The sequence below is a fragment of the Taudactylus pleione genome, unplaced genomic scaffold, assembly GCF_031769625.1.
Source record: "Taudactylus pleione unplaced genomic scaffold, aTauple2 ptg000520l, whole genome shotgun sequence".
In the NCBI taxonomy this organism is placed as follows: domain Eukaryota; kingdom Metazoa; phylum Chordata; class Amphibia; order Anura; family Myobatrachidae; genus Taudactylus; species Taudactylus pleione.
In genome coordinates, this window is record NW_028284922.1 from 10,738,384 (window position 1) to 10,757,189 (window position 18,806).

Below are 18,806 nucleotides of genomic sequence, written 5' to 3' on the forward strand. Positions count from 1 at the left end.
GGTTTCTAGAAGTGGAGATGTTGCCCATAGCAGCCATTCAGCATCTACTTAACACTTATCTAGAACCTTCTAAAAGATAATAGCTAGAATCTGATTGGTTGCTATTGGCAACATCTCCAATTGTAAAAACCCGCGCTTTAGTAAATATACCCCTTAGTACTTTTAAAAACATAGCAATCTCCCTGCACTCATGGCACCTTATGGAAATGTGCTGCCTTAACTGCTTTGCAAACTTCTGTATTTATTATAGAATCAGAAAGCATGCAATTATAAATTTCCAGTGTCTCCTGCATTATTAAAAACTGACATTTTCACTACATATGCTGTACAGTACAACTAATCCCTAGATAGCAACATTAATAATAAAAGATATTTGGATACTGCCAGACAAGAAAAAAGGTAGTACTGTTTATTTATTTTTGCATTCAAAATGACCTGCACACAAACGCAAAACCAGACTTCAGATTACTTAGAATTCCTCGTAAATATAGGAGAAAGTAGAATACATAATTTGTTAATTACACTTTCAGCCACTTGACAATGTACAGAATTTAGCAAGATGTGTCTTGTTACCACTCTGTGAGATCACATTGGGTCATTAAATACTGCTTTAAGCGATACATTACAGGCACATTCTTGCTGTGGACAAGCTTCATTTTTTTCCCTGAAAACATTACACTTTTAGGCTCCAACATCAGTGCACATTTATCACTCGCTCCCAGCACACCTGCTCAACTCCAGCACCGCTCCATCGACTTGACAAGACAGGAGTTTTCGACCCGATTTTTTTGGCCATGAAGTGTGGAGCAGTCATTGTCACAATGGTGGCTTTCCTGGTGGGAACCTTGGCACAGAAACCTGGCACTGAAGAGAAGATCCCCTTTCAAACGAAAAACAGAGATGCTTGTGTCATGACCGTCAGTGGCCAAAACGAGATCCGAGTAAGAATCGAATGTAAAAATCAAGGCAAAACGTATTTATGTGAGTTTGCATCGAAACCGTCCTACTGCCGGGCGTACAACAGAGATATAAAGGGTTTCTGGAACCAGCTCAGCCAGGACCTCAGAAAAGTTGGCAACCCATGCGACCCTCAGATGTTTAGACACAGCATGTGCCCAAAGGCTCCTGCTCCTTCCCAGTTTAGGCAAGTAAGTCCTAGTGGAAACCAACAGGATGACACATCCAAACCAGAGAAGAAACCTCCACCAACAAAGAAACCAACCACCAAAAAACCTGCCACTACCAAAAAGCCGGATCCATCAAAACCCAAACAACCGGATCAAGAAAACCCCAAAGCCATGAAGATTGCAAAAGACCACTGTTCATGGTTCTTCCAGACATTCTGCTCCTATATCATAGAGATTTTCTTATAATCTACAGGTAAAACCAAATTAAAAACTGTATCTTGCTTTCCTATATAATTTATGTGGCGTAGATAACATAATTTTCTTGAAATACATTAAGTATTATTTTGAATTTGTTCTTAAAGTGGATGCGTTGGAGAGATAAAGAGTCTGCTGTACAGAGACTCTGGTAGGCAACCGGTGATTGGCAGTAGCTGTGGAACTACAAGTTTCAGGATGCCTTGTGGATCCACAAAAGTTGGAGAGCCACAGACTGCCTAGCTCTCCTCTGGTAGAATGGATTTATCACAGGATGATAGTGCAGCTGTATGACTAATATCGCTGATTGCCTTATATGTTTCACTTATCAGCTCAGTTAATTACTGCTTGTCCAAGATTTATCTTGGCCCATTAAAATGTTAGAATTTTTTAAATCTAAAATGAAGGGTTTGGTCCACCTTATTCGCAGTGTAGAATTCATATCACTAAACCCTGGTTAACTAATATTAGTGCTATTTAACAAAAGAAATCAATGTTCACTGTCACTTCAAGCCTATAACATAGAATATCTAATTATTTCTTTATCCTGTAGGATTGATTCTTATTCATCCTACTTAATGTCTAGTATGTGTGATGGGCTGTCCTAAGCCCATCACACTCATTACAACTTATTCATTTCACTTAACCACTGAGCTATTATTTTTGAAGACTTTTTCATCATTAACCAGAAGCATTAATAAGAAGCATGTTTTGTTGCAAAATTGCTGTGTAGTTCTGATAAAAGTGTTATACAGGTGACTCGCTGTTAATGTTGGCATGTACACCTGTAATGGTGCCTGTGATAGTGGGAACTGTGTGGTATTTCGATCCTAGTAACAGTATGAGGATCGCACTAACCTACGCGGTGATGGGACTGTATGTTAGTTTTAAGATGCACTTATACCTGGCAGGTAGTTTAAGCATAGATAAATATTTTGTAACATAATACATTTTGTTATTGTGTGTTTTATATAGCCCAAAACATTTTGGCACTTTTTTTGCCTTTCTCTTCTTTCAGCTGACAAATAAGCTTAATTTAGCATAGCTAATTAGGTAAAATGCTAATTAATATTTATTGATTTGCATTTTTAAGGTGCAGCTTAGTTTAACTACTAACGAGTGCCCATTGTAGCAGCTGTTGCAATACAATAATCACATTCTATTTGTACAGTATGTTGTCTCTTTCTTCAGTCTCCTATTTCTTCAAACAAATCTGTTCCCAATGTCGTGAAGACCACCTGATCGCTCTTTCTTACATACACTGCTTCCAAATCACTGGGCAACTCCACCAAATGTGCAACATACAGTAGGGCAACTATCTTTGTTACATCACCAGCATATATCAGAACCATTTCAGTGGAATCAAAGGGCCTGTATTCCATCTATAAAGTATTGTGAAACCTTTTTCCTGTGCTTTAAATAGTGTCCAAAGTCTGTGATAGAAATAACTTCTGTCAGTCCGCCAACAGAATATCTTTTCCTTCTCACACTGCTGGAAGTAACCTTGTTGTAGGAGTATGCCATATAACAAGGAGATTGCAGGGGCTTTTCATACAGTGATGTTAAAGGTTTGTAGAGGACCAATGCAAATTTTAATCATCTGTAAAAATTAGAGATGTGTGGCTTTCCTGAAAAAACAACACACACAACTTAGGGGTTCCGAGTCGAATTGAGTCCCAGTTCGGAATCACTTTGGGGTTGCGAGTAGAACTGAGTCCTGGATGCATGAAAACAGGTCCAAATTACACAATTAAAGCTATTTTTACCAATTAGTTTTTTTATTCGATTTTAAGAGAATCCAAAATTGAATCTGAACCAAAACACTTACGGGTGGTTTGCCAAAACCAAAACACATTGATGAATTAGAACCAAAACACGGGGTCTGTGCAAATCTCTAGTAAAAATACAGAAGTTGCCTATACGGAACCTAGTGGGCCTGCAGCTGCAATTGATCCAATTATAATCTCAATACTCTAGGACAGTGATTTTCAACCTTTTTCAACTCAAGGCACAATACACACAATTTTAAAATTGCCAAGGCACACCATACACATTGGATCCCACATTAAAAAATACACACACATTGGCCTCCACGGGAATAATTGACAACCACTTGCGGCACACTAGTGTTTGACCACTTCTTAACCCTCAGTGTCTGCAGCCCTGTCCAGAATTACAGTATCTGGCACTAGGGTTGGTGGGAGTTTGTGAATGGAGAGTGAAATGTACTGTATGTAATTCATTTTTATTAATAGTAGAGGCTACAGTAGGCTAGGAAAGGTAATTGCTCCTATTTGGGTCTCATTGATGGCTTAAATCATGATAAGCATGGGCGTAACTACCATAGTTGCAAGGGGTGCATCTGCTATGGGGTGAAAGGTCTATCTCTCAAATATATCCTTACATTTTTTTCATTTATTTATTCTTTCTGCAAGGGGGGTGGTTGGGGGGGGCTGGGGCGGTTTAGATGAAACAAAGTTCACTAAACTAATTTCCTAATATTATCTAATAATAATCTAATATAGTCTAATAATATTACAATCCAATCAAATAATAAAGTTTGGGAGACGCATGTGTCTCAATAATTGCACACAGGTATATCCTCATCCACCTAACATTTTGTGCCATATGGTGCAAGATGCTTGGCACAACTAAGATGCTCCGCCATGGGTTGCGATTCCTGTCCTTTCATACTTTTTTCCTGAATTTTGCGTACCATTCGGATCACAACCACATACATAGTATCTTATAGTGTGCTAGGCACAATAGATTGGTAGTTTTGTCGCAAAGGAATTAGTATAAGGTTGAAGATTAAGCATAACGATATGTGGCGTGAGACATGGCGCAGACATTCGGATCATAGCCGCATACATAGTATCTTATAGTGTGCTAGGCACAATAGATTGGTAGTTTTGTCGCAAAGGAATTAGTATAAGGTTGAAGATTAAGCGTAGCGATATATGGCGTGAGGCGTGGCGCAGTCATCCGGATCATAACTCAGTCTTTTGCCTTTGTCCCCAGATTGGCGATTGAGTTGCACTCAGAAGTACATGAAATGCCAGTGCCAGTATCCAGGCTACCTGTGTATTGTACTTTTGTCATATTAGTGATGCCAATAAGGCGCATATTATGTGAAAGGCTGTGGGGGGCTGCTTGGCGAGGCTAAATCACAAAGTCCATGGTATGCCAATTGCCCTATTTGGCACGATTTGAGGATAGGTGTATGTGGGCACATCTGTACATCACCATTTAGGATTGTTTTTCTATATCATTTGAGGCCTGTAAATCACAATAATTGAAGGAATGTTTTAGGAACTTCAATGGGAACTATGTAAAAGACATATTGCTGGCTGGACCAGATATCCATTTTAAAAATGACTAAACATGGGGTTTAAATAAAGTTGTTCTGTCCTAAGAAGATCAGCACCAGAAGGTTTTTATTACCCTGCTTTGCCAGTGGAGTGGGAAGCGATCTTCAAGGTGACAGATCTATCCCTCTAGCAAGGAAACGTTTAAAAATTCAGATTTACCATGAGTCACTAATGTTGCTTAAGGTCCAAACATCTATCAAATTCCTTAACAAATCATTGAAGAGAATTACAAGGTGACAATAAAAAAGCAGCCAGTCATCTTGCAAAAAAGGCCATTTTGTGGTGCTGTCTCCTATTGTGAGGCCTTTGACCGAGTAATTTTGGCATTAGGCTACTGCTCAATAATCCACTACCAATTTATACAAGGGGGATAAATGACCATTATGAAAGTCAGATTTGTAACATAAAATGCTATATACTCTTACCTTAGTCCCCAGGTTGTTATATGGGGCCTTTTATTTATTTAATGCAGTGACATTTATTCATTTAAGATACCATTGGTTGTGTGAGTTGTCCCCTGCCACCATACAAGGTACAGTACAAAGTATATCTGTTACATGTGCATGAACTATGGAATATAGATGAGTAGATACAAATGTTGGTAAACATTTTAGACCTTAACATCGTCTTTATTATGTCAATACTTTATATGGGTCCTATTTATCAATTTATTTGCCCTGGTAATTATACGTAAACAGCATCTTCTGCTAGATTATCACTAAATTAGTAACAAGGCTTATCAGTTCTCTAATGTAGGAGATAACACAGATGTCTTCTGCTATTTATCAAGCTCCAGAAATTAAAAGTTTTTGGAGCTTAACTTTGGGAACCTATAGGAAGAGTGCCCGGAATGGGAAGACAGATCCTGTACCACTCACAGTGGGCACCCAGCAGTATAAACTTCTGCTGCTACTATTAGCGCTGATTGTGTATTAGGATTGACCATGACAGTTACTTATTGGAGAAGCTGTCCTGCACAGGGGGAATGATAAATAGCTCTGTAACCCATTGCTAAATCTGTACAAATAGCAGAGTTAGGTTTCAGGGGCATTTACCATTATATTGATAAATAGGCTGATGTACAGGGAGGTATATTTACTTGGCTTCAGTGTGCTTCTAAAGCTTTTTCTGGGAAGAGCAATGTAGAAGAGATAGAAGGGCCTATTCATCATGCGATAAATGGCCCAGTAACTATGCGAAACGCTAGATTCCGGATATTTAGGTTACCAGGCCATTCTTTATCAGGGGTCCCAAATGGACCACCTGATATTCAGCCAATTCCGAAAACTGAAAGTTTTCAGAGTTTGCTTGCAAGAACAAGCGCCATCTTCAGATGCCACTTGTTCTCTGATCCCAGTTCTGGGGATACGAAAAGGGATTCGAGTAGATACCTCCACCATCTTCTCACTACCTCCCCGGCGGCTTTGTGCATGCGTGACCTCGAGTCATGCATGCGTAACGATGCCGACAGGGGAGAGGTAAGTAACGCAGCTACTTCTGTAGCTGTGCTACCAACCACGGAGACAGCTGCTTTCCGGAGCAGCTGTCTCCGCACTGGAGCAATAATGAATTGCTCCGGTGTAAAGTTTCCCCTGCTGTGAGCTGGATACTTAAGTATCCCTCGTAAAAAGATGATTACTTAATCCATTGGGGGCCATACGCCCCCCCGATGATGAATAGGCCCCAGAGTTACTTGATTTCAATTAATTTAGTCTATCCACCTTCCTATAGCTGTTATGTGTTCGATTGTGTGCAGTCTCTATCTGACAAATTAGCTGAAGCCTTATCATTTTTAAGATTAGTTTAAATGACCAATTAAAGAAGCAGCACCTTAAGGGGCTCATACATTTAGCTGCTATCAGGGCAATTCCCTGCTCCACTTCTGCCGGGAGATCGTAGAAATCCAACATGTTCTCAATTTCCTGATTCCGAACTGAAAATAGTTGAAATCGGCAAGTCAGGGATTTTTAACATGTTCAAGTCCCTGTCACATCAACAGCTTTGATCGGTGTCGGCGTATGAATTCTATAAAGACCTGTGGACTTAAGGTTAAGGGATGATGTGTGACAAAGGGATGTAGTCGGCATCCCGGTGTGCGGGATGCTGACGGTCTGAATACCGGCACAGAAATCACGACATGTCGGGATCCCAGCACCAGTAACCCGACTGCCGGCATCCCGAAGGTAAGTATTGGGGTGTTAGGGGGAGGTTAGGTAGCATGGTTAGGATTAGAGTGTGGGGAGGGGGAGGTTAGGTTTAGGCACTGGGGGGAGGTTAGGTTTAGGCACCAGGGAGAGGGTGTTAGGATTAGGGTGCGGGAAGGGGGATATTAGGTTTAGGCACTAGGTGGGAGGTTAGATTTAGGCACCAGGGAGAGGGTGTTAGGATTAGGGTGCGGGGGAGGTTAGGATTAGGGTGCGGGGGAGGTTAGGTTTAGGCACTAGGGGGAGGTTAGGTTTAGGCACCAGGGAGAGGGTTTTGGGTGCAGGGAGGGGGATGTTAGGTTTAGGCATTAGGGGGGAGGTTAGGATTAGGCACCAGGGAAGGTGGGTTAGGGTAGGGGTTAGAAAAATACTTACTGTCACTTCCTATGGGTGTCGGCAATCTGGCTGTCGTGATGCCGCTATCGGTATTCTGACCAGTGGCATCCCGACAGCTGGGATTTTAGACCCAACCCGTGACAAGGAGGTAATTCAGTCTCATAAGAACTAAAGGCCTAAGGACAGTTTTGCTATTAGGGCATGCTAAAACTGTAGCAGGGCATGCTGAGATGTGTAGTTCCACAGCAGCTGGAGGGCCGCATGTTGAATACAGCTGTCTTAGATTATAAACTGTATTCCCTGTTACCCTGGATGAAAAAATTGCAAGATGTCCACCACTTGAGCCCAGATAGACACTTCTTAAGTGTGCTAAGAACAGTCCATGATGGGGTGATTTAAAGAGTATCTAGCATGTAAGAGTTTAAGGCCTTTACCCACTGTTAGTGAACCTTCCACAAATCCAACCAAAGATTCGGAGAAGAACATGCTCCCCCAGTACAGTGGCTGTCCTTACACACACAGTGCTGCTTTTATTTCAAAAATATTCTTTGTAAACTGTCAGAAGAGCTGATGTATCAATGGGATTTTTTGCCCCTCAAAAATGAGGAAAAGCCATATTCCACTTTTACTTTGGAATATTTAAGTACCGCTTCATGTATTAATGCTGAAATGTAGGCTATATCACACGTATCTCCTACATTAACTTAACATCTGCAATTTATCTCATAATATCCCTGGAACCATAGAACACAATGCTATATTATTGAAATGTAACAAACTCAGGATAAATACATTTTTCACACTTTGTACATGAGCCAAGTATCTGATATATTATCAACAACTGTAAACCTGGCTGATGTTGGCAAAGAACATTATGCAAATAATGAATAATTTTCCAAGCAGAAACAATATTTAAATCCATTTTAAATAGGTCCGTGGGCCATACAGCATCCACATCATCATTTATTTGAATGAAGCCGCAGATTCCATAGTTCCTGACACACTCATACAAATGGGACATACATGAAAACAGTCAAAATAATAACAGGCAAACGCAGGGCGAGAGCAAGGACCACATGAGCCTGGGGCTGAACATTATCAAGGACCTGCTTATTGTGAGAAGTGGATGGGTTGTGACCAGTACCATATGGGCATGTCCAGTGCCAGAGAGGGCAAAGATAGCATCTCCCTCTACCCCCTACATCTCCATCCTATATTCCCTATGGTTTTTGTGGAATGTAAGGAAAACAAATGGTGAGAAATTAGTCCAAACTTTAATTAGTATCAGGGCAAGCTCCTGCCTCATCAGGACAGTAATCAAAATAAGCACAATCCACTGACATTACTATGGACATGGTAGAACGGGCAAGTTCTCCAGGGTGTACAAGCCCAGCTTCATTCAATTTCATTAATAAATGACAAATGCTGCTCATACTGTAGGAATATTTCTGAGGGCTAGCATAGAGCTGTAGGTCTGCCTGCTCCATTATTAATCTAGGCCTGCTGTGCAGAATTCTAAATGTATGCATGTAAATAACAGATAATAATCACATAGCATCCAGAAACAATTCACAATAAGACATGACGGGGACAAACAAGGATGACAGAGAGTGGACATGAGACACAAGGGAGAGGACCCTGCTGTTGAGAGCTTACATTTTAGCTGGAGTTTGTAACAAGAGAATTTGCAGCTAAAGGAACATTACGTTTATTGGCCTACAGGGGAACGTAGGAAGCAGCGGCTAAACAGTCAAAGTGGCAAGATGGAGGGTTGAAGGATAGTTGAAATGTATAAGGATATCGGGCAAGGAGCATGGGGAAGAAAGGGAACAGGGTAAGAGAGGTAGGGAAGACATGGAAAGCCGTCAGTGTAGCGCAGGTAGAGGATTGTAATAATACAGTAGAATAACATAGTACTGTTGAGGAATAACAAAGTTTACACTCTGTGAAATGAAAAAAGACTGTAGACCAAATGCACTAATAGACTGTCGTAGGCAACAATGGGTACAGTTTCAGATGGACAGAGAAGGATTAATGGAGCTGACATGATAATGAGGAGGCCGGTGGATTGACAACCAGATGATAGAGGGTGAGGTGACCAGAGATGGAGATGGAGAGGGTGAGATGACCAGAGATGGAGAGGCTTTTAGATCACATGTACACTTACAAGTGAAGAGGTGGAACTGAAGTGTGATGGGGTGTTCTTACATAGGCATAGTTCAGTGAGGGTGTGTTGATACAACTGCAAACTATGCAGTCTGGATGTAAGTGAGAATATGTCTGCTCTGAGGTGTATCATTTACAACTAGCAAATGGAAGGTTCACTTCTTCATTAATGATGATGACTAATAGAAAACCATATAAAATAAATGAAGGTAGAATTTTGTTACTTCACTGTGGGTGGTAGAATCTTTGTTCTACAGTGATCGGTTGTGAATATACAATGCGTTTCATACATTAGGTGTAGACTTCTTCAGGGATAAATCAGTAATTCAGTATTTGTAGGGGATGGCTAAGTCACATTAAAGCCTGGGCACAGTTATTACTTGCATATTCACATTCCTCCTAGGCTGCATTTGTAGCACTACCTTTGGCCAATTCTGCTTAGTCAGCCTGGGGTCCACACGTATACACAAACTGAGGCTGCATGCATAGCCTGGGAGGGGCAAAGGCAGCATCAGGGCCCAAGATTGCTATCTGTGGAGCTGGCAATGTCTTCCTATCACAAAAAGGGTAACACTCCCACAAAACGTATCTCTTCAGACCAACATATATACTGACTCCAAACAACTCCCTCCACTCACCTAATCTATCAGAATTTCTCAATCCACAATATGAATTGCAATATGCTCTGTCAGCTTACACTCTCCCTCACTTCACATTTCAATAATTTTTTCCTGTAGATTGAAAGCTCTCTGAGCAGGGTCATCATTTATACTGTCTGATGTTGAATAAATGTTAAAATGATGTAATTCTCTTAATGCTCTAAACAGTATGTATTTGCACTGTACAGCACTACAGAAAATGTTGGTGCTGTATTAATAATCAATTTATAAATAAGGTAAAATGGAAGTACACTTACGGTGCAGTATGTAGGATACATTATATGCAGGGCCGGCGCTAGACTGCGTTGCCGCCCCTTCCCTCCTCCGCTCCCTCCCCCTGAGCTTAAATATGGACTATAGCGCTGGGAGGGAGGTGGGCATTTCCTGCGCCCTCCGGAAACAGTAGCGCTCCGGGCGATGGATCGGCTTGCCCATGCCTGGAGCTGCTACTGATTATACCTTGTACATTTAATTGGATACATGTAAAAGATCTTGGTGAAAGCCCACATAAGCAGGTGGTTATCCAAGGACTTAGGTATATGGAAGCTCACAGGTGTCCATAGTGTCAAAGTAGTAGCCCATTAATGCATCAATGGTACACATGGGTACAACAATCATATATTGTAGTACACCACAGAATTATAAGAGTGTAGAATTAGGAGCGAAACAGGGTAGTATGTAAATAGAAAATATATTCTCATGCGTTTGGGGATTGTAGTAGAGGACTCACATCAGCAGAGAGGTTAGTGGAAGTCAGTCAGGAAACAGCCTGGCATGAATACACCACTCATAATGCCAGGACATTCATGTTGGTAGTTTACACTATGACTTATTAAGGATGTTGAATCATTTTCATGTCACATTTTGTCTTACAGGTGGAGGAATTCCATGCATCGGGGAGTTTTACATTTTGAAATAGGACTTTGCTTGTAAATAAAGATCCAATGGATGTGTACCTCGCATATCCCCTACGCTTCTATAAATCCATGTCTACCAAATACATAGAAGACATGTAACATGAACTGTATTTACTGTATGTCTTTTGTGGAGTCTCAAGTATACCATGAAAAAAAATGCTTTTGTATATAGGAAATATTGGATATATTGTTAGATAGCAATCTGATTGCTTATGTGTTTGTTTTTTTATATTCAGGATGCACCATATTAAGTAATAAATAAAACTATAATTACACCGTAGTTGTTATATTTAAAAGCTAGAAAGATAGATAATCAATGTACATAAACATGAACTGAATGATTGAGCTGTTCTATTCTGATATACTGTAACACACTGAGCAGCTACTGTGTGTCCTTTATACATACATCAGGTACAGTATCATTCCCAAATGCTACTCTTAGGGAAGGACCAACATGTAGGTAGCATTATTTGCTTCTGTACTGTGTCTGGTTCCTAAGTTCACTGTAATAGCATCAACTCCAGTTCCTGTAATAAGAACATATATCTATAATAATGTTAATAATAATATATTCTACAATATTGCCTTACAGAGAAATGGAATAAAATTAAAGCACAATAACAAAGAAAGCTTCAAGATTTTTTTTTTTTTTTTATCGTTAAAGGAGCCTCACATGTATAGATGGGATGGGGCTAAAAATGTTCCCTCTCAGGGGGTTGACAGTGCTTCTTTCTTGTTATAATTAGAGATGTGCGGTTCAGTACTCCTGAAAAACGAACACACTCGAACTTAGGGTTTCTGAGTCTAATTGAGTCAGATCACTTTTGAGGTTCTGAGTAGAACCGAGTCCTGGTTCGGGTCTGCTGTAAATTTGGAACTCAGATTTAAAAACCGAATCTCGGATTTTGGTTTGCATGTAAACAGGTCCAAACTGCATAATATTAGCAGTTTTTTTTTATAAATTTTAAAGCAATCCAAACCAAAACTGAATCCAAACCAAAACATTTGAGGGTGGATTTGCAAAAACCAAAACACGGGGGTCAGCACACTACTCTAGTTCTAATTAATCATTTTTAATAAGCACATACACAGAACATGTATTTATATAATCTGCTGCTCTACGTTACATAAAGTTAGCAACACAAGCAAGCAGGGGTGTAACTAGGTATTTGAAGGCCCCATTGCAAAAGATTATAAGGGCCCCTAAATACTACCCAATGGTGAAAAATGTATATAACACATGTAACTTTGGCATGGAAGATGCCCCCCCCCCAGCTCTGGGCCCCATAGCAACTGCACCCCTTATACCAATGGTAGTTACGCCCATGCAAGCAAGAGTTAGAAACAGTTACACTCATATTTTGCAACAGTCTTTTCAGTGAACATCATCATCTGGTATCTAGTGACAGAAATAAGGCTGCAGATTAAGTGGCAATTTACCTGCTGACTTGATTAAGAGGCAATTTACCTGCTGTCAGCGTGCCCAAAGTCAGTGCTTTCATTTGAAAATGATCAAGGTAACCCAACATTTCTAACATGTGTTTTCTCCAATATGTTTACCTTGAATGATCAGAACAGTTCACATATAATCATACAGAACCACAAAATTTGGTCACAAGTAATTCCTACTATGCAAGAGGACTTTGGCAAACTCTATACATAGTCATCACACATTTCTGCATAGGGTAGTCAGACATTTTTAATCTGTATACATATGGAAAAAACATGCTGCAAGGTTGAAATGTGATTAGTTCGTGGCTTAAATACATAGACATCCAAATAGCCTCCTGCAGGCCCCAAGACTTGTTTTCTTTATCAAACAAGAAGTGTTGAGGGACATCAATAACAAGTCCCTGACGGAATCATGTCAGCAGAACTTGCAGGTATTGGACTGTTTGGAGAACCAGCAAATTGTGCGAGCAGGACATCAGTGCAACTGATAAAACACTGGATTAGCTGAAACATAATGAATGAGATACAGTTCTATTTCTTGTTACGTTTTCCAGCAAAGAATTCCAGATTGTGATATTAAACCAATTACTTGGTCATTAGTTTTGTTTTATAGCATTTGGTAATTTTTATGATGTCCCGCATACATGCGCTTAAGAGATACACCTAGGACCTCATTCAGAGCCGCTTGCAAAGTGCGAGCGCTCGCTCGCTCTGAATGAGGGCGGCCGCTTCTAAGTTCAGAGCCGGCCTTCTGACCACCCACAGCTTTAGCGAGCGGCCAGGTTGATGGTCGCGATGGTCAAGACCATCGCAACCATCGGGGCTTGCGACGAGACCCTTGTGGTAGGGTCTCGTCTACCGCAAGCTCCAGTGAGCTTTCGGCTCTATTAGAGCCGGAAGGTCACCACTGACATCACGAGTGATGTCCATGGGGCCGCCCCCAAACAGCAGGCGTTCCGTCGGGAATGCCTCCGTTTGTGTAGCCATCCCCCCGCCCCACCCCGCCTACAAAACGGGGGCGAGCTCTCGATCACCATCGACAGCCGCCCCTTTTGTAGTGAGTCCTGTAGCGAGAGAATTTCTCTCTCGCTCTGGGGCTTGCGCAAGCGCAGTGCGGCTGCTGCGCGTAAGCAGGGCCTTAACATCGACCCGCTTGCGAGCGGGTCTGAATGAGACTATTAATCTGAACTCCATTTTCTTAAAGGGGAAATTTGTTCTATATACTGTATGGCAGGATGCTTTATTCTAATTATCCTTTTCTTTTGTTCATTATTTTGCAAATTACAATTTGATGTTTATCTTGTTGTATGGTTGCTCATTTTCAAATTTTGCCTGCTGGTCTTTCATTTCAGACAATAAAAGTATTAGTACATTTCAGATTTACTTTCCTGATGTGATTATTGTTTTTATTGCATTCTGTTTTATTTTGTTTTATTTTTGTTGCATTTTTATTAGAGATGCAAGGTTCGGTTTTTCTGAAACCCGAACGCGCCCAAACCTTGGGGTACTGAGTCGAACAGAGGGCCTGATTCAGACCCGCTCGCAAGCGCTATGCGCTCGTGAGCGGGTCGATGTTAGGCCACTGTGCATGCTCACGCCGGAGCCGGCTCCGAAGTGCGCATGCGCGAGACTCGGCTAGCGACAGACGCTCCGTCGCTCCAGGTCTCGCACCAAAAGGGGGCGGCTGTTGATTTTGATCGACAGCTCGCACCGTTTTGGAGGCGTGGCGTGGGGGTGGCTTCACAAACGGAGGCCTCCTATGTGAACGCCGCCCGTTTGTGGGCGGCCCCACTGACATCACCAGTGATGTAAGTGGGAGAGCTTCCGGCTCTATTAGGGCCAGAAGCTCTCTGGGGCTTGCAGCCACGAGACCCTACCACAAGGGTCTTGTCACAACCACGATGGTCGCTCGCAATAGCTGGGGCTGGTCACCCAAAGCTATGCGAGCGGCCAGGTGGCCGCTCAAAAAAAAAAAAAAACGCCCCGATTCAGAGCGAGCGCTCTTTCAGAGCGTCCAGCTCTGAATCAGGGCCAGAGTCCTGGCTTGGGTCACTTTTGGGGGTTTGCCGCAAGTTTGGAATTCGAATTTAAAAACCAAAACTTGGATTTTGGATTCATGTAAACAGGTCCAAATAACATGATTTTTTGAAATTTGTAGTAATTTTAAAGAAATCCAAAACCAAAACCTAATCCGAACCAAAACACTTGAGGGTGGTTTTGCCAAAACCAAAACACGGGGCCCGCGCACATTTAAAATTTTTATTTGCCTCACTCATGTAACCTCTCTTGGTGCAGAACAAATCTGAGAAGAACTACTTAATGTGCTACTTCTGACATATGGGTTGATATTAGAGGCCCAAGCTCATCATTTAGTAGACCAACATCCTGATTACACCACTGCCTATAATCAGGGGCGTAGAGAGTTCTCCCGGGCCCAGCTACAGAGGGGGCATGGCCTAATTGGGGGAGGCGTAACCACACCCCCTTGAACCAAAAAATAAACACTTTTGCAGGGCCGCGCGCCGGGGAGGGGGACGCTGTGAGCCCCTCAGCCCGGCACCGCAAAGCCAGGGGGGGCGCGACCAGTGGGAACGCTCCCCCCCACAGGCATAGGAGACTGCTGTGGCAGCTGCTCAGCAGCTACGAGCAGTCTCCCACTGCAGCTCAGCACAAGCTGTGTGCTGGGCTGCTGTGTGGGAGAGAGAAGGGAGGGGGGCGGCGCCGGATCCGGGCCCCTCAGGAAGCCCAGGCCCGGGTAAACAGTACCCGCTCCTCCACCCCCCCTCTCGGCGCCCCTGACTATAATGCTAGGACAATCATATTGGCACTTTACAATAATGTGCGAGAATGATCGCTGTCTGATTATGAAAGGTTCTTTAAGTTAATGATAATTAACTTATGATATTATCGGAAGTGTCAGTGTGTCATTGGTTTGGTCCCCTAATGTAAGGAAGCAAGGAGCTGGGGCAAAAGGAATAAAAATTACCATTTTTACTTCAATGTTTCAAAGTTATTCTTCTTTCTTTGTGTCAGTGTACCATTATTATGGGAACACCAAGAGTGAATGTGTCATTGTGCCAAAGTGGCCTTCTTTAATGTATGGAATAGCCTGCATATGTCATTCCTCTTGCTTTGGTTACATGTAGAGATTATTTTTGTACAATTATATTTCTCTGGTAGCATATTGATCAGTGTATGGAAATGATGGCAACTGATGAGAGAAACTGAGTAGACCAGGGCTTTATTTGCCGAAATAGACACAATGATAGATCTCATAATACCACCAAATTTCTACTGAGTGCGTATTCAGGTACAGTATATCTGCAAATCCACACAGCTAGGTGCAATTGATTTTCCGGGGCAGATCCTGGGAGGCGGGCATGCACTAGGACAGTGTTGGCTAACCTTGACACTCCAGCTGTTATGGAACTACATAACCCAGCATGCACTGTTACAGTTTTGCTATTATGGCATGCTAAAACTGTGGCAGGGCATGCTGGGATATATAGTTCCACAACAGCTGGAGTGTCAAGGTTAGCCAACACTGCACTAGGGAATACTCTTAAGCTCATTGCACATGTGCAAATTAAAGCTGTGCAGATCTGGATGATTTGCAGTGCCTAAATTACCAATTATGTGTATTAAAGCAGCTTGGCATGTTGGTAACCGCTTACACACAACCAATCTACAGTAATTAAAGTGAAAATACCCAAAATATAAAAATACCAAGTCAATATTATTATGATCCAAACAAGTTACAATGGAACCAAGATTCCTTCAAATAATCATGTCATAGCAAGGACACCAAAAGCAATATTGAAATCCTATAGAAAGCACACCATCCCGCTTCAACAGTATAACAGTCATGATTGTATTTAGGATGAGTCAAGATTAAATAGAGATCTTCCTAATTATATGAATATAATACTATTTCCAACTTAGGTCATGCCATAATTAGGAAGTAATCAATGAATCCTATTCCTAATAAAAAGTGATCATGCTGTAAAATAAATGTTGCCATTGGTGTCACTTAAAGTACTCATGTCCGGAAGGTACTACACGACCTGTAGGGGGGTATAGAACTTGGATGCCATTTGCCCTTTTGATGTGTGCAACACGTATTTCCTCAGTCACTGCAGTGTCTGGAAAGTTTTGCCATTGTTGACTTCTGTGTTGCCAGTGTTGAAGTCACTGTTGGTGGTAGCAACGCATTTTGGGAGGTCACTCTGTCCTTTTTTTTTATTAAAAAAGTCACAGCCTTACTAGTGTTTAAAGGCTTCTCACATTTCCCATTTTACACAGAGGATTATATTTATGAAGCAGCAGGTTTGACCTCAAAATTTAAAGCAGCACTAATAATAAATTTAAAACACACCAGACTTGCCCTTAATATTAGTGCCACTTTAAATTTTGAGGTCAAGCCCACAGAGAAGTGTCTTGCAAAGTATATATCTCACAGGCTCTCAATTTTAAAACATGAATCAATCATACTATGCAATAAGGAGGACAGAACAGACTTATTATAGACATCATATGTACAGACAAAAACACCTGGTGATAGACACACAATCAAATAGGAAGATGGATTCCTGCACTAGGAGGGACATAAATCTGTGCGCCCTATTGAGTTCCTGTACCTATTGACCCTCTCAAGGGGCTCTGGGAGTCTGCTCTCGTGCTCCTTGTCTGATGTAAAGCGCAGAACCGGGCTGTACTCAGGGGTGACCCTGATCCCCTTGTGAGATGGAAGAGATGCTGTATCCGGACGTCAGGCAGACAGTGAGAGCTGTGAGGAGAGGGGGTTGGGGCATACCTCCAGCTTTCACCGTGCTTGCGCTAGACGGACACAACAGCAGAATATATAATAGATATGACTAATAGTCACTAACTATTATAGGCAATCCAGACATCAAAATGACAAGGTGCCTGATTCAGTATAGATAGCAACTGCGATTATGCACGCAGTCTCACTGCGAAGATATGCTAATGACTGTGATCGTTATGCTATACGCAGCCTAACATAAGGATATCCATCTAACCTTACACACATCCGTAATACTCAGCAAGACTGCGAAACCATTGGTAACACTGAGTACAATCGCACCCTCATGCACACTTACACCACCCCCAAACGTTCAATTCCTGTCAATCACACTGCGATTGGTCTGCGCAGTCATTGCGATCGCAGTCCCGATCGCAGTGGAGTGTTCGCGCACGTGCACTACGATGCATACACATGCGAAGAACGCAACAATCAGCCAATTGTGTGCATAATCGCAATTGCGATCGCTGCTGAATCAGGCCCAATGTTCACTAAGAATTTAAAATAAGACCCCTATTAGATAACTGCCTTGTTTCATTAGTTTCACCTGAAGACATCTGTGACCTACAGTACAGTATATCATCATTATTTTTATAGTGAATACTCCAAATTCAATCAGAAAAAGTTTATAAACTCCAGAGAAATATGTGCCACAAGTACACAAGAAAACATCATCAAAGCCACCAAGTATCAAAGACACATAAGCAACAGGGATACAAATCAAATACAAATCATTCTCCCAAATCACAACCTCTCAATGACCAATCTCTAAGAACATCACATAGGTCTTAGCAAGAAAGAGAAGATGTGGAAAAAAAAACACCTGAAGAAAGAAGCAGCACAGCCAATAAACAAGGTGAGAAATGGAATCAAAAATGAAAACACAGAAACTCCACATAAATACTATAAGGGCAATGATGTAATATTCTTACAAAAAGTTTTATAATTTGCACAAACAACTATCTTATACATATATCTCCTGAAAATTGGGTGGCACTCCAGATCGTCCGTAAAAGCAGGCAAGTCTACCAGCCGGCCTCCTACACCCGGACCCCCCCCCCAGGCCTCCGCAGTGAGGGTTGATGACGCAATTCATGCTGAATGGCATCATCATGGCTCAGTGATCTCGGCATTTTGTAGCAGGGGCGAGGCCATGGTTACGCGATCGCGTCCAATAATTCTTTGATCACTTTTCAACAAACAGTGGAAAAGGATAAAAGTCTACCAGGTATGCAATCGGGAAGCCGACTGCCTAAATACCGGCAGCCGGCTTCCCGACTAGATGTAGACGCCCGCATTTCCCCGGCGCCACGAGCGGACAGCCGCGGGGGGGGAGGGATAGGTTTAGGGCTTAGGGTCAGGCACCCCCCCGGGAGGGTTAGGGTTAGGCTAGGGGGAGGGAGGGTTAGGCACCCCCGGGGGGGACTTAGGTTTAGGCAGCGGGGAAGGGGGTGGTTACGGTTAGGCACTTAGAGGGGGAATTAGGGTTAGGCACTT

The 18,806-nt window shown here is 42.1% G+C and overlaps 1 protein-coding gene across 1 annotated transcript; it reads left to right on the forward strand.

Moving 5' to 3' along the window:
• The first annotated feature begins 648 nt into the window (after window positions 1-648).
• FGFBP2 (fibroblast growth factor binding protein 2) lies at window positions 649-13,864 on the forward strand. Its single transcript, XM_088450660.1, has 2 exons — window positions 649-1,380; window positions 10,994-13,864. The coding sequence occupies exon 1, from the start codon at window positions 795-797 to the stop codon at window positions 1,371-1,373; it is 579 nt and encodes a 192-aa protein (XP_088306786.1). The 5' UTR covers window positions 649-794; the 3' UTR covers window positions 1,374-1,380; window positions 10,994-13,864.
• Window positions 13,865-18,806: the final 4,942 nt, after the last annotated feature.